Here is a 24,388-nt window from a genome sequence, read left to right as displayed (position 1 = left end):
GAAAGATTACTGAAGTTAGCAACAAAGCATTTTAAAGTTGTTGTATTAAAATCGGCAATATCTTAATTTGAACTTAAGAAAGGTATTTTCTTTAGTTCTTTCAAGGTTCAACTGTTGTGACTATATATATGATCCTTATTTACCCTGAACGAAATAAAGTTTAAGGTATGCAAAATACATGTTGACTCGTCTAAACAGGCAAGATCACATTCTCAAAAATTGGGTTTACTTCGATGGCAATGAATAGAACCTCTTGAAACTTCATTTGGGTGCCTTTTTGCATCAGATGATCAACTTGTCTGGTGGAAATACGCAATTAGGAAGTGTTTTTCTTACAATGTTAACACTTCACAATGTTAATAACAGGTTTAAAAACTTGTACAATCTTCCTAAATTTAGGAAGATTAAAATAAATTTTTTCAAAAATTATTTTACTTTTACATCAATTTTTCTTTTGAACCAGTTCCCAGCAGAGTTTATAAGTTTTAATATCTTAAGTATAGGTTTAAAATATTTCTTCTCGTAAATCAGACAAACTAATAAATATCAGCTACTAAAATCTTTTATCTACGTGTGTTTATATTTCCTGCAGTTTAAAACTACAATTTATGTCTTTTTTGTTAAATACTCTTAATTATTAATTACTGTATGCCATTTTTCTGTTGCCACCACGCTATGGCTTTTAATGACCATCTTCGTTAATCTTAAGGCTAAGTTTGGGGTTAGAATTTAGAAAGTAGTCTTGTCTCATATATTATTATAATAATGATCTCATGAACCTTTAATACTATAATTGTGTTTTGTTAAAGGGAACCAATTTTCTCGTGTAATGTGATTTTTTTTAGTGTTACTTAATAAAGGCCAGATTTATTTATAAGTTTTTTGATACTTTTTAGTCTATGAATTTTAACTCCTGCAGGGATCCTCAAATGAACGTAGAATGCGCAGACTGTCATGTTGGTGATACGCATGCATGGTGACACGCATGCATCAGAGAGGGCCGAAACATCTTCCTTTCACGCCTTTCGTGTTGACTGAGGCCGGGCCCCAAGGAGGTTCATCCCGTACGGTAATGATATAACAACTAGAGTCTACAGGGGCCTATCCTTATCTTAGCAGGTGTAGGAAGCTGTCCTGTTATCCTTCAAAAAATCCCGGATTACGTAGTAGTGCCACGTGGCGCCTGGGCAGGACCGTGCTGCGTAATCCGGGGGATATAATCGCGGCCACGGGGTCATAACTTTCTGAGGTGTCAGCCTGGTCACTTAACGATGTGGAGTGTGAAGGGAGGCGAAGATCCCGGCTGATGAATCCAAAACATGCTATACTATATTTACACTGCAACATCACTTTATATCCCCAAAAAAGAGCACCGAAAGGAAAAAGCGGTAAAAAAGAACCTCTGTACTCTTTGTACATGAGGAGGAAGAGGCAGGAGCAGCGAGGAGAGCAAAAACTATCCAAACAAGCGAAAAATGACTCTGGCAAGTCTTCTTTAAAAAGAGTAGACGGCCTAGGTCCGCTATTCACGGAAAAGCCTGCAATGACAACATCTGGCGGCTACAGTTCTGCTGCATCGGCAGCAAGGGCGGACCTGAAGGTGGTAATCAGATCAGGCAGGAAAGAAGTCACTGTGAAGGAGGCGGAGGAGATAAGAAGGCTCCTCAGATCAGAAATAAGAAATAAGAACACGTATCTTGGCTAAGCGGGGGGCCAGATATGTATATTCGCGTCAGGAATTTCGGTAGAATTGAAGCGGGGTTTTTCCTGGTTACAGCTGAGTACGAGCAGTCAAAGGATTGTCTGATAAATGGTTATCGCTTGCTAGTGGGGTTTAAGGTCTAAAAGATAGGAGGTGGCAATACCTTCAGACGCAAGGAGAACCGGAATACTGGAGGTTCTGGATCAGCAGGTTTGAGAAGCTGCAACAGGCTGGGTGGCAGCTCTTCTACAAGCCGAAATTATTCAGTCAAATCCACTCCATAGGAATCAACACAGTAAATTAAACGGCGGTCTAGTGAAACTGCTCTATACATCGTCGTTGAAAAGGCAGAGAGAGCCGTCAAGAACAGAAGGTTGCATTAGCATTCTTCTTTGACTTTGAAGAAGCCCTCAGTAAGGCCAAAACCAAGAAGAACAGGCCAGGAACACCGGCTTCATTGGTCGATTAGGTCAGATTAGCGTTGCGAGAGAGGACTTCAAGCTCAGCTTCGGGAGACCAGCGGGAAGATATTGGGATGAGTGGTGAGTGCCTGCAAGGGAGCTGCCTGTCTCCGGTCTGGTGTCCGATCATGGACGGTCTTCTAAAACAGCTTGAGTAGAAAGAATTCTACGCGCAGGATTATGCAGACTGGTTATAGTTACAGGTAAATTCATTGAGGTAGTGTGTGATCGCAAGCAGAGCGCATGCAGGATCCTCCAAAGGTGGTGCGTGAAAACGGACCTTTCTGTGAATCCTGATAAAATCTTTTTTGCTCATTCTTTTCACGAAAAAGAGACATCTTGCAGAGCTAAGGCCGCCATTATTGTACCTGAAACCTCTGCAAATCAAGCAAGAGGTCAAGTATTTATGCATGTACCTGGATAGAAACAAAGGTTATGTCATTTCATGACAAGTTCAAAAGGTAGTTCGTAGGAAGTGGAGTATAAATACCAACATCCTACACTAGCTATATACTGCAGTGATCAGACCTAGAGTAATTTACCGCCCAGTGGTCTGATAAATGGCAACAGGGCTTCAAATATTCAAAAACTGACTAAATTGCAGAGGCCGGTGGCAGCATTACAGGTGGTATCAGAACCACATCAGGTGCAGCACTGAACATTTAACTCAACATTTGGGGGTTTGCCAAAACTCCCACTATGGATTCAGAGGGAGGCGCTTGGCATCCTATGTAAGGATAAAGGATACATAGTAGCATCAACCCGGGTAGCAGGGCAAGAAAGTGCCAATTCTACTGCCTGTCAATGCAAAGTCAGATGACACTGTATGGCTAGGTGGTTCTTCAAGGCTGAAAAAGCAAGCAGGAAATAATAACTTAATACAAAGGCTCGATCACGAAAGGATTTGCAAATATAGGCTGTCAGGAGCTTGAGTTTATCGTAGTGAGAACAATCGAGTACAAGCTTTCTCGCTCAGAAGATATTCGACGTGGTTTCAAGTGGAAGTATTCGCCATTCTGACGATAAGGTAAGAACTTGACGGGAGCCCGAAAACGGAAATAATCAATGAGCGAGAGGACAGATTTATCAGGCTTTGATCATGTCTCCCACCAATCGGCCTCGAACCCTGCCCTGGACTAATTCAGAAATATATTTCCCATGTCCTCGACAACTGGGCATGGGAAAAGACTAGATCAAATAAGAGTAGGAACAGTGGTTGATTGTAGCAGATCTGACTAAAGTCCTAATAGGTCACTGGTTCAACCGATATCTGCATATCTTATAGGCGCGGTGCCTAATCCGCTGTGTCCTAGTTATGGCCTGGTGGAAGAAACTATATATCATTTGATATGAGAGTGTGAATGATAAGCTACAATCAGGAGAGAAATCGTGGGTTTCCCTTTCCTATCACTCGAGGGACCTTAATTGGGAAGGCCTGCTCTCCGTCATTAGGACGAGTTGCCTGCTTAGGGAGGCTAGGGAGGGTGACCAGCGTTAATAAGGAGGTTTCAAGGGTTGGCAAAAAGGAACTTTTAGGGCTAGCAGCCGGATACTGTTCCCTGGTTCATGAATTTTTGGAAATATTGCAGAGATCAACATTTGCTCTCAGCCTAGTCTATAAGAGAATAAAACAGTTTTTGTACTGATTTCAGGTCGATAAGGGTAGGTAAATTACTGACAAGATAATTGTACCTTAGTCTAGTAAAAAGGAAAAACTGTTTTTATTAATTTCTGCTTAACACAACTTTGAAAACACCACGTCATATCGATGTTAACCTATAAAACACGAAGGAATAAATATTTGGTGCAACTTGTGGATAAGTGAAAAAAAATAGGTTTCCTAGTTTCAAGTCAATAAATTACTATCGAGATATTTGTATTCGATCACTTGAAATACTGCAGAGATTACGCTTCTACACCTCTGTGTTTCTTTTTATTACAAGTAGGGTACACTTTGGGCTAAAGATATCTTTGTCATCCATTTACTATGAATACTTTGTATGAGAACTCAGTTTTAATTATAAAAAACTACCTTAACATCTAAAGTGATAAAAAGATTAATAATATTACTAATACGTACCTATGATAGATTAAATACACAAACAACAACGTATTATAATCAATATATAACATATAGCTTCAATATAAGTTTGTAAGTAAATATTTTTTCCAAGATAAAATATATGTTTTAATTATGTTTTGTTTCGAAAGACAATTAATAAATCTATTTCCACTTGACAAAAAAAATCTCAAACATCAGTAAAAAAATTCTTTCTTTACAAAGAATTATAAAGAAAAATATGTTTTCGTTTGTTCACATAAATCAACCACAGTTTTTATTAACACTGATCAAACAAAAGATTATATCGGCGAAAACCATTAACATTGATTGAGACCAACCACTACAAAATACAATCATAGAGAAAGAATTTTTGCCTTTCTGTCAAGACCCAAACATGATGGTATCTCCAAGAAACAATATAAACATAGAAATCGGTTTTATTAAAAAAACAAATACATTCTATAATAATATTCGTTTTGCCTTAATTTTATCCCAAGTTTTCGGAATTATGCCATTGTACAATCTTGGAACCGACAGTTGCAAGGTAAAATTTAAAATTTTCAGTTGGAGATCTTTTTATTCGCTTGTGCATTTTATGTGTGTTGTTATAACTGGATTTTTTTGTGTCGCCAAAATGGCTCTGAAGGGGTTTATTGTGGACGAAACGGGTAAGTCCAATTAGTTTATCTAATAGAAGCGTGAAGCAGTGTGTATATTTTTTTTAGCAACAATGTGTTTTTATATATTTAACGCTTTAAGTTCACTATACTTTGTTTACATAGCAATGAGGTGGCCCTTCATTTTAAAAGAATATTCCTATGTAGAGCATGCTATGAGACAATACGATTGTAAGAGGAATATTAAGAAAACGAATGTTTGGACTGTTATAATTTTCATGTTTTTCGGTTTAAGTAAGTGAAAGCATAAGTTTAAAGAGGAGCCTGTAATTCTATTAATTTTTTTAGCGGAGCATATTTTGTTTATTTTGACAAACATCTATCATAGCCTTTTTTGTGAACATTACAAGTCTTATCCAGTGGAAATATATTTTGGGTTCGCTTTTCCTCAATGGTTTCATTTAATACCCTATTCACATTGGACTGGAGCATTAGTTGAAGTAATTATTCATATATGAGGGCGTGAAGTCCTACTTACTCATTTAAAATTTCGTTGTTTCTTTTTCGATGAAATGTTGGCACATAGCATTAAACGATTGTTTTATATGGTTCATAAACGAAACTTATTAAGGAATCTTCTTCAAGAAAACAGCTTTAGTTAAAAAAAATTACAGGATCACGATAGGATTATGGATTACCCATAATATACTTATTTTAAAAAAATTAATATTATTTATTGGTTTATGGTAATTGTTGTTATACCAAATTAAGTAAGTAGAACCACACGGCAGAAGGCTTGGATGCCAGAGATAGTCTTCCGTCACAGAGTCTTGAAAAAGTTCTTAAAGGCTTGAACACTAACAATGAACAAATAAAATATAGGTCTTACCGCAATTTTAGGTTTTTTGACAGGAATGATTTTCTTGCTGATCTAGAAGAAATAAATTGGGATAATATTTACCATATTTATGGTCTGGGTGAAAAAGTCGAGTATTTGTCCAGCAACATTTTATCATTATTTGAGACACATGCCCCATTAACTACCTCAAGGATATCTAAACCTTAGACTCCATGGATTACCGAAAGCGTTAAATTCTTTATAAAAGAAAAAAATAAAGCGTTATCGAGATTTAAAAAGTCTAAGAGTTTACCCGATTGGCTATTCTACAAGCAACTACGAAATCCGGTGGTGGGGATGATTGGGCGGGAAAAGAAAGCATATTTGGAACTTCATCAAAAAAGCAGCAATAGTAAAAAACTATGGAAAGCAATAAAAAACCATAGTCTCACAAATTCTTCTAACCGTTCTATACCTGTAAACCTTTAAAATCCTGACAAAATAAATGATTATTTTTCATCAGTTTATAGTCTTTCAGATAAATGCCCAGAAACAGTCGAATATTTTCTTAATCATTCATTTAATCCTGATCTTCAGTTCTGATTTCGCTTAGCCACTGAAGCAAAAGTTTCAAAAATAGTTTTAGATCTCAAATCTACTGCCTGTGGTAGTGACTGCATCTCAGCGAATATGCTCCAACATTGTATTCATCATCTTGCTCCTCACTTGTCTCATGTTATAAACTCCTGTTTGGAAAGAGGTTGTTTTCCTGATGTTTGGAAAATTTCTTTTATAATGCCTTTAGCTAAAATCAGTAGTCCAAAGAACTATTGCGACCTTAGACCTATATCCATTATTCCAGTAATTTCTAAAGTTTTGGAAAAGTTTATTCAGCCACAGATTTATGATTTCTTTATCACACGTCTGGTTTCCGAAAGCGGCACAGCACCACATCTGCCTTGTTAAAAGTTACTCAAGAAATCATTGAGGCTTTGGATAAAGATGATACTACGGCGCTCGTATTGCTTAACTTTTATAAAGCTTTCGATACGTTTGATCACAGCCTGATTTTAGCATAATTGTCCTAATATGGATTCGATAATAATTAATTAAACTTCTTTAGGTCGTATCTTTCTGAAAGCAACTGGTGGTATAAGAAAATCAAGCTCAGTCAAACCGCTCTTATATAAGTTCACAAGGATCCGTCTTGGGTCCTATCTTATTTCTAATGTGCATAGCAGACATGTACAATACATATCTGCTATGACATACTGGGTTGTTAATTATTGCAGTATTCAGGCCTTTGCGAATGATATGCAAATTTATTATTCTTTTAAAGCTGATGACGTATTAAGAAGTTGTAGTAGAATAAATGAAGATTTGTCATGTATTTCAACTTTCTCGTAGAGCAATAATTTAAAATTAAATCCTAGTAAGTGTTCTGTAATGTGTTTCTCTTAAAAAAATAAGAAAAAATTGTCTTTCAGAAAAAATGTGTATTCTTGGATGGTTGCGTGTAGAGAATCTTTATCTTCATCAGTTGGCCGTTTTTGTGCATCGATTGCTTGGTACATCCTCCCCTGCTTACCTTCGTGAAAAATGTAGTTTTCGAATATATGCACGACGTCAATCTAAGATGTATAAGTAAATTATCGGCTCCTCGTTTTCATTCTGCCTTATTTCACAGATATTTTCTTTTTAATGCTGTTTCGGTGTATAATGAACTTCCGAATTCACTTAGGTGCATGTCCTTTGCTGGTTTTAAAGTAAAATCAAGGTCGCATTTTCTCACGTTACAGATGATCTCCTTATAATTTAAAGGGAAAATGTGTACATTTTTTTTCTTCTTTTTTAGTTTTATGTTTATTGCTTATTTTCCAACTTAAGATAGATTTAATGGATTTCACAGGTTTTCTATTATCTTCTTTCTATAACTGCTATCTATGTAATTTGGTATATATTTTTGATCATGTAATTAGAGGTTAAGTTGATTAGCCCTATGCTAGACTTCGCCCTTGTACATTTTAGTATAATAAAGACATTATTTATTTATTTATTTATTTATTTAACAAGACCACTGGCCACAGGCCCTGATGCGGTCTCTTCCCTGGATATTGGTAACTTGCGCGGATTCAGCCAATACCCAAAATAGGAAAAAAGACGGTGCCCATCAATTCCCATCCGATTGCTTTAATCCCGGAAATCGCCAAGGTAATGAAGAAACTTATCAGTCAGCAAATTTTAAAATACCTGGAGTCCACCAACATCATTATCGACCGTCAGCATTGTTTTAGAAAACACTGGTCTACTGGCAATCTGTTGGCCTATGTCACGCATGTTTGGACCGAGGCTATCGAGAACTATGGTAAATCCCGTGCAATAGCTCTGGCATGAAAACTTCTTAAACAAACAATATTTTTATGGATTGCCACCAACTCTCGTTGTTTGGTTTGGAAGCTTCCTTGAGAATCGATCTGTCTAGGTTGTTGTTGATGGACACACCTCGCAGAGATGTCAAATTAACGCTGATGTTCCTCAGGGATGCATGTTGTCTTCTACCCTCTTCATGTTATATATCAACGACCTTCTCGACTAGACTTCTTATCCAATTTACAGCTTTGACTGTATATTGGTGTCTTCCTTCGAATCGCCTAATAGAGGACACCCAGTGCCATAGGTTGGTGCCATCCAGTTTGCTGTATTTACCAAGTCTTATTAAATCCAGGCTTACTTTGTTACCACTGTCTTCGTCAGTTCGCTTGTTAGGTGTGGAGGTTGGAAGCAATATGTCTCGGCATGGTCATGTAACGGGAGTAACTAAAGTGGTTTCTTAAAACCTTCGGGCTCTCCTTAAAACGAAAAGTGTGTATACATCGCAATAGCTTTTAACGATATTCAAAACTTAGATTGGTCCATCTCTTGAATATTGCTTTCACTTATGAAGCTCTGTAACCAAACATAAGTTGCCGTTAAAGTTGCCTTAAACCAAAGTATGCCTTTAAGACATTGCCTTTCTTTAATTGACATTATATATTCTAGATAATCCCAATATTATTAGTCTTAGTAATTATAAGAATATACTACCTTAAATCAAGAATAGTGTGCAATTTCAAATTGGTCTTAAAATAGAGTTCTTTTGACTATTTTGTGTGACTTCTTCCTAAAAGTAAAGGGACGTCTTGGAGACGATAGTTTTTGTATCATTGACGTCGAAGACCAATGAAGACCTAATTAAGATATCTTTAAGACCACATTCTTCTACCTGGAACCAAATAAATATGTCTTCCTGACGAAAAGTTCTACCTGGGTTACTCGACTAACTGGTAAGCATTTAAGGAAAATAAAAATATTTAAAAAATCATGGCTAGAGAAACAATAGTGATATAAAACTGGGGGTATGATTTAGGTAAAAATACCTTTAAAATGAGAGAGAATAATACCCTCTTTCCGTTTAAAATTTTAGGGATGAGGGAGGACATTCTCGCTAAAGTTAGGGTTTAAAGGGTGAAATTGGCAAAAATATATATTCCCTAAAATTATATACATACTCTCGTATCAATCTGCTCGGACAGCAAGGCTGTCATTAAGGCTATTATATGGCCGAAAAGGTGAGCTCCAACCTCGTACTGGAGTGCATAAAGGTCCTGGAGAAACTTGTGAAAGTGGGCTGCAGAGTTCAGTTTGTCTGAGTTCCTGGCTACTCAGGCTATGCTGGAAACGCAGAAGCGGACTTCCAGTCTTGCTATACTGGGATCTGAGAAACGGCCGGTAGACCCCGAACCTATAATCGGTATATCCAAATGTGTATACAGCCGATTAATGAAATAGAACGTAAAGATATTTTTAAAACCATCAAAACGCAATCAAAGAATTATGCCGTTTTTCTCCAAACTATTGACGCATTTAATAAATTTTAATAAATTTTATTTTAAAGATACTTATTGCCATGTCAACTTTCACCTAGTCAACACGTGGTTGATCTTTGTGCTTTCTTTTTTTCCCAAACCGGTTCTCAGATCCCTTCCTGTGGATGAAAATGTTATAGAATCAAGGATTAATCGCTATTTACATCAAAGCTAAATACGAGTATCTTCACATTAATAAAAACTACAAAAGCACATGGACATATGGGGTATATATCCAAAGGTCCAGTAAGGTGGACACAAGAAGAAGAAAGGAAGGAAAGCGGCCATTGTGAAGACAATTAAAATAAAAAGTAGATACATATTATATTCAGAATAATCGACCCATTGGCATTCATATTTAATATAGGAAAAATTTGAAACTTCAATTTGGATTTATAAAAATGTCTCTACTTTTGATGTAATGTGCCTTATTAACTAGTCAATTTTATAGCAGTTTTCATTTCATAGACTACCCTGATGCTGCAAATTTTCTAGATTTATCTAGGGCTTTTGACAATGTAGTTGATCGAACTCTGTCGGCAAGGCTGGATATTACGCAGTTTTGGGTCTAGCTTTTTTACTTAATTAAGTTATCTTAAAAACAAACGGAGACAGGCAAAGGGAGAAAGTAGACATACTAAGTGTATGCCAGTACATGGTGTTCCTCAGGGGACAGTTTTGGAGCCTATATAGTTGTTGTGTGCGCAATATGTCTCGTGCAAAGCACGAAAACGGCCAATGGTTGCTTTATTTTGCTTAATCTTACTTTGACTATTTCAAGTGACCAAAGCCCGAATTCTAATTCAATTTTGGCTTTAGCCATTATCAAGTAGTCAAATCTAAGATTGAGCAATTCAGAAATGACCAAAGCTTGAAATATATTTTTAGTGACTCAATCCAATTTCGGTAACTAAGTATGAGTAACTGATTTTGAGTATTCTAAAGCTAATTACAGGTCCGCAACTACTACCGTTGTTCCTTCTGCTTCTGGTCTTACTAAGTATCCCGAAAAATCTTTTTATCACTTATCTGTCCGTGCGAATTTTCTTCTTAAAAATTGATAATTTCCTTTATTATGTTTTTTCCCTAACGGTCGGTCCCTGTCGGTTTAGTTAATCGACACAATTGTCATTACTGGACCGACAATAATCCTAGATTTTTTTATATGGTATTTACATACACAAAACTTTCAATAATTAAATATATGGGCAATGTAAATACAAAATTTGCATTTTATTTTACCAGCCTTCCTTTTTTCCTGGAAATTCGACAAGTACTAAAAAGTTTAACATATTTCGGAAAAAATATTCCTGCCTGTAACATGTTACGTATTTGGTGGGCCACATTGTATATTACCAAGGTGTTTTATTTTAATATTTTAAAACCGGAAATATTACAGTAAGAATCTAAATATGTGACTTTAATCTAAGATCGACGTGTGCAAACATCTTTTCGAAAAAGAAACAACTTAGTTTTATATTAATGGATACGTGAAGTTACGCTATAGCTGTTTCTTGTTGTCTCAATTCTAAAATTCTTTTTTTTTAGTTCACTAATTTTGTCAGCACCTTTACGTGGAACTATACGGACTTATTCATAATTTTGATTAGTATTTCTTTAAGAGAAAAATTCAACCAGGTATCGTATAGGATAAAAGCAAATGCGGTAAGTAAGTCAAACGTATACATTATAAATATACAGGGTGAGTCTCCAGGAATCGCATCGATGGTCTGTCCAAAAATTATAATTAGGAAAAATGTGAAAATTTGACAGTATACTAAAGTCAACGTTGAATTTTTGAATTAAAACTCTAACCGTTTTTTATATTTAAGTTTTTACGTTAAAAATTTACTTTATTGCAGACCCCACAATAATTATCCATATTTTCTATAAGGAAACCTTAATCGTTATATTTTGATTGGGTTTCTTGTAGAAAGGAATCAATTTTATTAGACTTTATATGAAATTTCAAAAAATACAGGGTAATCAAAAAACAGAATATACATGAAACTTATTAAGCCGTCTAAAAAGACTTTTTAAACGGAAACCCTCTATTTTTTTAATTCAATCGTATTAGACTCTAAAAATATGGATAACTTTGTATGATACATATTACAAAAAGTTATAGTTTTGAAATAAATTTGCAATTTATTAGTATGGCCAGGACGCCGCGATATTAGAAAATAATCAAGTGATACAATAATGTCAGTATCTGACATTTTCAAATTGCCAATAATAAATCATGTCCGAAAGATTGAATTATACACATAAAACTCATATATTTTTTTTTATTTTATTATTTACAGGGATGTAATGAAGTTATTTCTAGAAAAAAGAAACCAGTAGCAGATATTGTCAAGAAAATTATACAAAACTTTAAGAATTTTGGATCCGTAGAAGTCAATGTATAGAAAAATGAAACCAAAGAAAATAAGCAAATGAAGAGTTACAAAAATTATTTTAATACATTTTGAAACTGATGCTCTTAAACTTCTAGACATTTCTCGCACCTACATAGTCTTCTACAAGTCTAAGTCTTCATGGGAGGCTCTGCTTACTAACTGAGAGTTCTTTTTTTTTTCTTCTTGGTGATCTGTCCATCTGTAAAATCTAAAGCTGCCTCTGCATCTTTTCCTGAGAGGTAGATTACCAACTATTTCTTGTATTTCGCATTATTCTCTAATATCGGTGCTTCTTTTCCCCACTATTGTTCTCAGACGCCACGACGCGAAGAAGTCGTTCAGAAGTGTTCTCCATCGTGCAAATACAAAAACCAAGAGAGTGTCATCAAAATCCAAGCGCTACATTTAAAAAAAAACCACGAAGAGCAAAAAAATACGAAATAGGCGAACAAGAAAGAAAGAAAAACCCAAGCCCCCGGCCGACAACCGCAGGTACATACAAACAATATCAGTGTGTGAAAAGTGATAAAGAAAATGTAGTCAACCGAAAAACCAAAGGGTAAGTCGGTGCAAAACCTCAATCCTCAACCAAAACCCAAATCAACTAAATAATCAGGAAGAGCATAACAATTCTGACAATTCCAGATCGATGAATCTACTCGTTAGATTCGCCGAGTTGGGTTGGAGAAAGAAAAACAATTTCACCTTCCTGAAATGGAAACAGAAGAAACAATAGAGCTAAAAAATAACACACAAAACAAAACACAAAATACGGCGAAACATAAAACCCAAAAAGAAGACTTTCCAACACTTAAGACAAACAAATTACGAGACAGTTTTACCACTAACCAAAATTCTTTATTTCAAATCTCGACACGTGTTTTTGATCAATGGAAAATATAACCGCGAAACACATCAAAATCATAAGCTGAAATTCAAATTCTTTTTATCTAAATAGATTTGAATTCCAAGACCATCTCTACACTCAAAATATAGATATAGACATATATCTATATTTTGAGTATACATACATACATATATAAATAAATATACATACTATACATATATCTATCAAAATATAGACATTACACTAATACAAGAAACTTTTCTATGCCCACACACAACACTAAAAATTCCAAACTACATAACATACAGAACAGATAGGCCCGAAAGACTAGGAGGGGAGGCACAGCAATTATTATCAAAAACTCAATAAACCACTACTTAATTACACCACTCAACACATATCCATAAAAATAACACCCATTAAATTAAACTTTGAAAATATAAATAATTCTAGTCTATAAGCTCCCAAAAGCCCCTCTTAGCAATACTATTTTAGATAAACTGTTTAGTTCAAACCAGTCAACAACAGTGGCTGGTGATCTAAACAGTAAACACAAAAACTGGGGCTGGAAAAAAGCAACCAAGCAGGATATAAACTAAACGCATACGCCACAGAAAATCTCTTAAATATACGCGCCTCAAAGGAGCACACCTATTTCAATTTCAAAACATCAGATATTTTGGACATCGCGATAACAACAAATTTCCCATACAATCTAACAATATCAAACGATGAATACCTTGCTTCATCAGATCACACCCCAATAGTTATGAACATAACAGAGCTATACTATAAGCCAATAATAAACACTAAAAAAATAACAAACTGGAAAAAATTCAATGATCTTTTAAAACAAACACATCTCCTTCCGCTTCCAAAAACCCCCAACCAATAGAAACAAATGTCCATATTCTCTCATCACAAATCGTTGAAGCATTTAAAAATTCTACATTCACAATTCCAATAACCAACACCCACCCATTCGCTTTCCCAAAAGATGTTATAAACAAAATAAAATCCCGGCACAGACTTACAGACAAACAAGCTCAACGATCCCTAGATCCAGAAATAAAAAAAAAGAGTTAATGCTTAAACAAAGAAATTAAAAAAGATATAAAAGAGTTCAACAACGGTCATTGGCATAAGTTTCTGCAAACATTAGAAGAAAACGACGAGCACAAAAAAAATTTTGGCAGCTAAGCAAAACACACCGGAGAAAAATCAAATCACACGTTCCCCTATACTCAACTCCAACAATACACTAGCAACCACAGAACAATAAAAAGCCAATACTTTTGCAGAATCTTTAAAAAAATAATTCCACATTAATAACCCCGATCATGACCAAAAAACAAAAAAATTTACCTCTATAAACATAAGAAAATCTCTATAAATAACCAATAAATCCAGCAAACTTTCGTCGCGATACAATAACAAATCTAATGATCAAGAATATTCCTGATAACATAATCCTAGAACTATTACACATAATAAATTCAATACTGAAGACAACCCACTTCTATCTGAGTTGAAAAAAGCGTTAATCACATTAATCCCTAAACCCAACAAGCCACTTAAACACCCCGAAAATTCGCGACCAATTAGACTTCTCCCTACAGTAAGCAAAATCATCGAAAAAATCATACTGGATCGTTTAACAGAGGAAGTAGAAAAAAAATCCCGGAATTTCAACAGAACACCAACTCTGCTATTTAATACAAAAATTAATAGATGATAAAAAAAGAAGAAGCGCTAATCCTAATAAACATAGAAAAAGCTTTCGATAAAGTATGGCACGAAGGTCTACTACTAAATATCAACAACAGATAAACACAAACCTAATCAAACTCATACAAAACTTTCTAAAAGACCGGTCTTTTCAAACAAAAATAAATAACACAAAATCAAATCCTACAAGAATAAAAGTGGGTGTCCCCTAAGACTCCTCTTTATCCCCAACCCTCTTTATTCTATACCCAGCAGACATTCCACAGTTCTTCCCAGCCACAAACACAGCCCTAATTGCCGATGACACATGCATATTTGCAACAGCCAAAAAACAAGACAATATAGTTATAACTCAACTCCAAAAACACCTTAACCTAATATTAGAATGGGGCAAAAAAATGGGAAATCAAAATTAATACCGATAAAACAAAAGGTCTACTTATATCCAAAGAAAAAAACAGGGCTCAAAAACAAAATAAAAATAGAAAATAGTAAAATTCCCTAAAACTGTCAAGCAGCGCAAAATATCTAGGAATCCACATAAATAGATTAAGAAACTTCAAAACTCTCATAGATGAAATAATTCAAGAATGCAACCAACAATTTTAGTTATTATACAGCCTACTAAAAAACAAAATTTTAATTTATAAACAAATAATAAGACCTAAACTAACTTCAGGGCTTAATAAGACACATTCTAACTAAGGGCTCAAACGCTTTCATTTGAGCCCCAAAAACATACTTAAAAAAACTGCAAACTTTCCAAAATAAAGTTCTTAGAACAATTCCGCGTGCCCCGTGGTTTCTAAAAAGCGATGAAATACACTACGATCTTAAAATAGAGAAAATTGAAGAATTTTTATTTAAAAAACACACAAATTTAAAAACAAAATAAAGATTGCAAAAATAAAACCCTCAAAACCAGACCCCCAAAACATAACAAAAACTTATTCGTATAGGATTCTGCTATGAGTGAATATATTTATACGATCCATTTTAAATTGCTCTTAAAAAAAATAAACAAATAAAAAAAAAATAATAAAATAAATCAATAAAATATTACTGGTTTTAAACTGCACCCCAAAATTCCATCCTTACTTTACATCGTAATAAACTCAATAAAATAAAAAAAAAATTATTAAAATAAGAAAACAACTATCAGAATTTCCAGATTTCCGATTTCCAGTCAAAGTTTTGCATTGGCAAAGCATCACCTTTCACCTTTCACCAATTCCTCAAAAACCCATCCTTAAATATTATAAAAAAAATCCTTCGCCCCTGCACCGCACACGTCAGGTTGCATCCAAGAAAGTCAAACCAATTAGTCCAAGAAAATCAACCCATATTTCCCACCCAGAGGAAAACCAAAATATAGGTCAGAGCAATTCAGCTAGCCAGTGACTCATAGTACAATAAAGGTTGGCTCAACCAAATGCTAAACTATAGGAAGGGATAGCGAGTCTCAACAGCACACCGGTAAAAGTGAAAGTTTGCAGGGAAACACCGCAGGGGGGAGTACACTTTCACCGCTGCTGTGAAACCTTGTCTCGGACAGCCTGCTGACACAACTGAAGAGAGAGCATACTTTTGCTGTGAGATACGCAGACGACATCATTCTAATAGCACAGGGGGCAATCAAGCCTATATATTTGCAAAAATGCAAAGAGCTCTGAATTTTGTCGAGCAGCGGAGCATAGCTGAACAACTAAGGGTAGGCCTTGTAAAATCCTCCCTAGTCTCTTCACAAAAAGTAGGAAAATAGAGCCCATAAGAGACTAGAGCTCTTTGGCGGATATCTGCGACCCGAAGATGAGTTCAAATCAAGGGGTGATCTTGGATAAAAAACTCAGCTACAAGAAGCACGTAATAAATAATAGAAACAAGGCCACGAAAACTCTTATGTACTGTAAGAAAATATTCGGCAGATCATGAGGACTCTCACTAAAAATGATATACTGCTTATATAAAATAATGGTGAGACCCATCATTACATACGCAGCACCAATAGGGTGGCATGAGGTAGAAAGGAGGACTGTTATTTAGATATTCAACAAAATACAAAAAATAGCGTGTCTGGGTAGAGCAGGAGCTATATCAACGACACCGACTGCTGCACTAGAAAACCGCAGAAACAGAAACTACATCCTAGTAGTACGGGCTGAAGCAATATCAGGAGCAAAAAGCCTACCCTAGAATGGCACAACGATGCTAACACAATTAGACACAATTGGTTAAAATACAGGACCTTGAGTGTATGGCACTAAGATCGGACAAAACCAAGGTCAGACAAACCCTTTGTAAATAAGGAGGGAAAGGAACTACTGAACATAGAAGTTACCCGGCTTAGGCAAGGCGGCTACTCAAGTATGGCTACTCGGTATAATCGGCCATACGATCAAAGATCGGGTAGCAGTGGGCGTACTAGACGATTAACAACAGGCCAGACAACTCACGCGAAACCTGGGCCTTGAAGCAAACATACTTACAGGCAAACATAGGTATCCAAACCTGTGTCCAGGTTATGGGCAACCATGGCACTGCAAGAAGGGTAATCCAACTTAGAAGGAAGAAAACTAGCAACAGACTCATAGGCCCAGAACCAAAATGCTGGATCAGCGATAAAACTTGGAAAAAGGAAAATGAGAGACTGGTTGGAACTTAATTATAAAAACTACTGGGAACAACTGCCAAAGCTGGACCTCTCCAAACAACTTTTGTGCAGCTCGCCATTCAGGAAGGGTGAGAACATACTGAGACACTCCAGGCAACAAGTGCGAAAGATAGCAGGACTGCTCATGGGCCATGCACTCTGCAAGAAATACCTATATAGACTCGGGAAAGTAAATAAACATGTAGGGGTTGTAAGGAAGAGAAATCTGGACTTCCTAGAAGCGATAGAACTGAACATATTGGAGTAAATCTATGGGGCACAAAGACTGCAACAAAGCAGACCGTAGTGCAGGAAACCAACAAGGTACCATTTAGCAGGGGCAAGTTTTAGTGGATAAATTTTACACGAAATTCCACACTACCAGAGGTTCAAGAATTACCGGTGTTCATAAAGAATTTCTTCACCGACGAAAAAAAAGTCAAAAATACCTACTATAAAAAATTTAAAATGCAGATACATGGTGTCTTTTTTGTAAGACCAAAGTTACGTAACATTAAATCACAAAATCACCCTTATTTTAAAGAGAATATCTTGTATATTTTTCTGTTATCTTATCGCTTATGTCTATATTGAAAATTTATCGAAAATGCATCGTACAATATGGGATAAGATTTTATGATTTAATATGATGTAATCGAAAAATATACACAAACACACGTACACAGAAAACGCATAGAACATAGCAATATCGAAAAAAAAGTTTTTTTTTGCATACACAAATATTTCTTCAGGGAAATAAACTACTTTGTGCGCTCGTTGACTCATCCTGTACAGACCATTTAACAAACTGTATATAACAAAACAATTTTCTTCCAGAATCCATCTAATAAATTTTGGAAAGAAATCCGCGAAGACTACTACAAAATATCTCGCCTTACCAAAGTTGTAGACAGCCAAATTGCCGGACTAGTGTTAATTTCATTTCTGAATAATATAGTTTTTCTTTGCATACAGCTTTATAATAGTATCAAGTAAGTATTTTATAATTACTTAAGCTATTGAAAAACCACAAAATAATTATAAAACATTTGTTTAGGAAACATTTGTATATTTTGTTCTCATCTCTCGTCTTCAATTAAGACCTTTGACAAATCAGTCCAATTTGGGTATTATTAAAATGCAGTGCTGCTAAATTGTATGCAAAAAAGTGCAGGCAAGCCATAATAAAGTGCTGACAATCTAGGATCAAAAATGCCACTCTACTGGGCTTTTCTTAAGTAGTTCCAGTTTTTTTAGTCAAAATTTTCTATTTTTACCAAAAAACTTGAAAACACCAAAAATTTTTTCCCATTTTCATCCAGTTTTTGTATAATCCAAACACGAATATTGTAGAAATTAGATATCCATTGTATAAAAAAAATCCTTAAGAGCAATCCTTGAACACAGTATAGATACAAAATAATTTCGTGCCAAATCTACCAAATAGTAACACGACATGCATCAAGATCCCGAGCTTAATCCAGGATTTTCGGCTATGAGTTTTTAAATTTGCTCCACTATCAAGGGACTGCAGAATTCATGCGCGGCTGGCAGACCGCATATAGATTCTGATAGTTAAATAGCATGAAACTTACCGTACTCGGAAGAATACAATACAGAAAACTAAAAGCCTGTATGTATTCAGAGCTTTTGAGGCATAACTGTAGTCTAAATTTAATAATTTTTAACTAAATTTTTATGCACAAGTTGCAATGACTGTAGCTTAAGAGCTGTAGAACAATGCTACAAATAAAAACCGGACAAAAAATAAAAAATACATAAAAAGTTCCTCAGTTTTTTTAAAAATTTAAACTCGATAACAACTTTATTCAAACCATTTAAGCCCAACAGATTATTCTATCTATTCAGATCTATTTTCCCCACTACTGGTTACTTTACCTCCAACTATAAAACGGTTTTACAACTTTTACAAATGATTAGTTTTAGATTTTACCCATAAGAGAATATTGAATACGTATAGTCATCTTAAATAGTCCAAGAATTTAAAGAAAAAAAATAATTTTTGAGATATTGTCAATAAGGGCTCACTTAGAGCCTACACCTTGACTAAAAGCCGGCCAGAATTTGAACATATTTTTCCATATTAAGTGCATTAATTACTTAGTTTATTAGTCTATAACTTAATAAGAAATAAATAGAAAATTGTCAAAACATAACCAGGCATAACTGCGGTACCTAAGTACGACAGCATCTTCAGGGTTTTAATTATTATGGTGACTATGGTATTGATTCCAATCCGATGAAGTTGAAGCAGATCTCTCTGCCTTCAGGTCATTCTTTTCATCAAAAAGACTTTTACGAGTTCAGAAAATTAAGGAAAATCCAAAACAGCTACTTTTTTGTGGTTTCCCTACGAAAAATAAAATTTTTTTCTGATTTTAGCAAGCTTATTATATTTCTCTTAAATATTCAGTCCTTAAAAGACATAAAATAATGAATTATTTATTTTATTAGAAGAGCTAAATTTTCCAGGAATTGTGGCTATAAATGAACATTGGTTAAATATAAATGCCTGAGAGAAATATAAGAGCCCGTATTTCTTCAAAATTATACTATAGTAACTAGATTTGATAGAAGTAGTTTATCTCATGGAGGTACTATGATACTGTCTACTAACAACGACTTCTTGGAGATGGCAAAGTATAAGCAGAGGATTATTTCTTATCCGTTGTTTCATTTTGTGCCAGAGTGTCTATTAAGATCCGGCTGCTAGAGGGATGTGATAAAACTTTAATGCTATGTTCTCCTATCCATTTTTTTTAAATTTAGCCGTATGACATCATGATGATGGATATAAATTTGCTGCTTAGTAAAAGTGAATTTACAAGGATTTTTTAGTATTTGGCTGCATTTACCACGCCTTCAATAAAGTGTAAAGTTCCCAATCCTTTAGCCGATATGCAACCCCACATTATGATGCCCTGTGGAAACTTTACAGTTCTTACAAGACAATCCTTATGGAATACTGCTGTTTTTTCCCGTATCACACGTTTTCGGTAATCTCCCACACAGACATCAAATTTGCTTTCGTCGCTATAGATAACTTTGTTCCAGTTATAATTGGTTCACGAAAATTTTGATTTGGCCCATAAGCCCATCCCTTTTTTGATTTTCCGTCAATAGTTATTAGGGCTCGTATATGCCTAAAGTCAGCGCTTTAACAAATTTGACATAATGGACTAGTAAAACATACGACATTAAAAAATAAAAATTTATACAATATTTATTGCAACTGATGTTCAATTTATTGTCAATGCATTTACTTCAATGCATTTTTGAAGTCAGTAAATAAATTTGAGTTGCACATTTTGAATTACTTGCAAATCAATTAGTCTAATTTCTTATCGAATTCTTTGCTTTAAATTATCAACATTATTTGGTTTATTCACATAAACTTCAAATAGTCCCATTAGAGAAAATCTAATAGAGTTATATCCGGTGATCTTGGCTACTCAATCGGTCCTCTTCGTCCAATCCATCTGTTTGGAAAAGTTGTATCAAGAAATTGTCGAACGGTGATGGCAAAGTGAGCAGGTGTCCCGTTTAGTTGAAACCATATCTCGTTACTGGTTATGTATTAGGGAACAAGAAATAACTAAAGCAGGGATAAGTTCAAATTGTAGAATGTCGAAGTAGCGCTTTTGTTCTATACGCAACCGGTCTTCAAAACATGAGTATTTCAATTCGTTCTTTCTTAAATAAATGCTTTCCATTAAAAAATGATGCGTAAAATGACAATTGTACTCTCAAATGCATAACAAACCGTTATCAAATAGATTCTACTTACTACTTACAAAGGTCTACTTACTTTCTAAGAAATCCCATAAAATATTAATGTTAGCGTCATAGTTTCTACTGTCAGAGACACCCTGTTACCAAAATTTGTATTGCAAAGGACGCATTGAATCAAATGGACAACAAATGAAACATTAGTTGCAATACATCTAGAGCAAATTTTTATGTTTGAATTTCATGTTTCGTTAGTCTGTTACGTCATATTTGACAAAGCATTGCTTAAGCATATGGTTTGCTATATAAAATGTATTCAGAATATATCATAGAATTATTGTAAAGCATCATAGTATACACGGTGTTCTATTTAAAAAAATTAATGTGGACACTATAGTTCCTACTTGAAGCACCCTGTATGAAATTTTTTATTTCAAAAAACGTGCAAGTGTCATGATTAATCGATGTGTTAAAAAATAAAAGAAAAAATACCTAAATTTTAAATGAATTTCTTCCTTTCATCATGAATGCACTATGTATTATCACCACGTGCAATTTTTATTTTATTGTACAAAGACTTATATTTGTTTGTATTTATGAGTATTTATATTTTATGTTTGCTGTATTTTTTTACATTGAAGCAGGTCATTATTATTGTATTATTATCAATTGCTTCGAAAACTAAAACATTGAATTTATAGAGTGCATCCATAAAGTAGCGGATAAATTCAATAAAAATTAAATGGACCGTTTCTGGAAAAAATGCCCGAAAAACCCCCTCGAAAAAAGAACCCGTCCATTTTAATATTTGGTTTAGGGTTTTTCTACGTGGAAATTAAATATCAGGGTGACTCAAAGAAAAATATATGACGTCATCAATATGTTTTTTACAAAAGATTTTTTTAACGCATTTTTTTACCAAGAATATGGTACAAATGAATAGTGGTTACATAAGCAATTTTGAATGAAAAATTATGATAAAATGTAAAATTAAAGAAATACCTATCTAAATTAAATATTGGTATTTTGCTTTTTTAGTTGTTGTTAGTGTCAAAAAGTGAATGTATCTTGGTGCTACTATTTGAAGTATTTTTACATTTGCAAGCGGTGTTTATTCTTTTTGAGAGGCAAAAGCAGTGTCATATCCTGCGTCTTATTAGTAACTACACTTTATTACCTACTGTTAAGTTTCCGAACGTAAAAGAATCGAAATCCTGTGCATGATTGGTTTCGGAGATATGTCGCGTACTCAAAAGGAGGTGGTTCGTATTAGCCAAAGCATGGTAAGCAGAGTTTAAGCAAAGTTTCGTGAATTCCGACATGTTCGGGATACTCAAAAAGCTGGTCGGGGTTCAATAACTGAAGAAGATGAGCTTAACGTTCTGTTAACGGTCCAAGATAATCCCAAGGCCACATTCACAGGCACGGATTTTAATGTTAATTTATCGCGATCTGCTCTGCATAAAGTATTGAAAAAAGCAAAGTTCCGCCCTTATAAAATATTCTCACTTCAAGAGCTATTGGAAGATGATTTTGATCGCCGAAATGAATTTTGTGAGCAAATGCAGCAATTATGTAATGATAACAATAATTTTGTAAAACGGATAATATTTTCTGACGAAGCAACGTTTACTCTAAGCGGCCATGTGAACAGAATTGTCGATACTGGGCGACCGAAAACCCGCATTGGTTCACAGAATGTCATACACAACACCCTCAAAAAGTCAATGTGTGGTGCGGTATAGTGGAAGGAAGAGTTTTAGGACCTTACTTTTTTGATGAGACTCTCACTGGTGAGAGGTATTTGGACTTTTTTCAAAATTATCTTATCCAAGCTCTGATAACTTTGTATCCGTATTTGGAAGAACCCGACATGCACCAACGTGATCTTTTTTTTTCAGCAAGCTGGAGCCCCGCCACACTATGCTTTACCCGTTCGCAATTAGCTAGATGAAGTTTTTCCAAATCGTCGGATAGGTAGACGAGGGTTCATTGAATTGCCACCCAGATCGCTAGATTTAACTTCCCGCGATTACTTTTTATGGGGTTATTTAAAAAGTAAAGTGTATGTCACTAAACCAGCGAGTTTAGAAGATTTAAAAGAAAAAATACGCCAGGAAATTAGAAAAATTACTCCAGATGTCATTGACAACGTTCAAAAAGAATTTTTAAATCGCCTTGGTTATTGTCAGATTGTTAACGGTGCCCAATTCGAACATTTAAGTTAGATAGGTATTTCTTTAATTTTACATTTTATCGTCATTTTTTGTTTATTCAAAATCGCTTATGTAACCACTACCATATCCTTTGTAAAAAATGTGTTCTCTCTAATTCTGTTTTAAAAAATGATGGTTTCCATTTAAAAAACATATTGATATCTTTTTTTTGAGTCATCTTGAATATTTAATTTTCACGTAGAAAAACCCTAAACTATCAATCATCAAACATAACATTAGTCTAGAAAGTAGAATCTATCTGCAATGCTTTATGTTGAAAAAAACTTTTTTTTAGAGAAAGAGAAGCTATAATAGATAGCATATACTTCTTCTACTCCTTTGGCTACATAGTTTTTAGATTTATAGCAGTGTCGCTCTATTCAGCCACTCTTAACGAAGCATCAAGAAAGCCTTTGAAATATTTGTATTGTTTATCGACTGAGCATTATTCTATTGATGTAAGTATATAGGTTTTTCCTGAGATTTAATTGTGACTTAAAGCAAAAGTGTATACCGAATGCCACAGGAAAGAGGTCACATTTAATTACTTTTCAAGATATGCGAATGAAATTTGGTACATCGATAGAATAGTTATAAAAGCATCTTTTGACAAAATTTCAAAAAATCAGTTTTTGAAATTTTAAAATAGGGTGTCATGGTGACGGAAATCAACTGAATATATCAAAAGATGCTCTTGTAACAATCCTATCGATATACCAAATTTCATTTCTATATCTTGAAGAGTAAAATAGTTATTAAGTGTTCCCTTTTTCATCTGTCGCTGTGTGGTATATTCAATAATATATTAAAATCAAAAATGTATGTATAGAGCACAAATATATTTTCATATAACTTTTTTTGTTAGGTAAGTCGGTTGATAACCCAAATAAACTACTTACCGAATGGCATAACCGGACATGGGTTCTTTCTTATAACAAAAAATTTCCTTCTCCAGGTGTGAGTTTATTTTATATATTAATTGAAGAAGCCTGTTTTATTTCTCTTTTAGGCAGCGGCAACTGTGGTCACCGTGGAACTGATGATTTTTCAGTTTTCTCCAGCAAAAACTGCAACAACTCAGACTTTAACTTTAAATGTCTCTTGTATTAGATAAAATTAATATCATTTATCTACTTGTTTGGTATCTATTAATAAATATTGGGTTATCTATCAAAAAGTAGTAAGTAAAATGTAGTTAGCTACCTTTAAA

General features: G+C 34.6%; 1 protein-coding gene across 2 annotated transcripts; it reads left to right on the top strand.

Annotated features, from left to right (window-relative positions):
* Positions 1 to 5,067: 5,067 nt before the first annotated feature.
* LOC126744016 (gustatory receptor for sugar taste 64f-like) lies at positions 5,068 to 24,307 on the top strand. 2 transcript variants are annotated; one of them, XM_050451327.1, is made up of 7 exons: positions 5,068 to 5,136; positions 5,191 to 5,342; positions 11,134 to 11,250; positions 18,050 to 18,204; positions 23,474 to 23,636; positions 24,044 to 24,135; positions 24,188 to 24,307. In XM_050451327.1, the coding sequence occupies exons 1-7, from the start codon at positions 5,121 to 5,123 to the stop codon at positions 24,216 to 24,218; spliced, it is 726 nt and encodes a 241-aa protein (XP_050307284.1). In that variant the 5' UTR covers positions 5,068 to 5,120; the 3' UTR covers positions 24,219 to 24,307. The 2 variants fall into 2 exon arrangements, with proteins under 2 accessions (XP_050307284.1, XP_050307285.1); XM_050451328.1 differs by lacking the exon at positions 24,044 to 24,135.
* The last annotated feature ends 81 nt before the right edge of the window (positions 24,308 to 24,388 follow it).

This window comes from Anthonomus grandis, chromosome 13 (assembly GCF_022605725.1).
Source record: "Anthonomus grandis grandis chromosome 13, icAntGran1.3, whole genome shotgun sequence".
Taxonomy (NCBI): Eukaryota; Metazoa; Arthropoda; class Insecta; order Coleoptera; family Curculionidae; genus Anthonomus; species Anthonomus grandis.
This window is presented reverse-complemented; position numbering and strand designations above follow the sequence as displayed.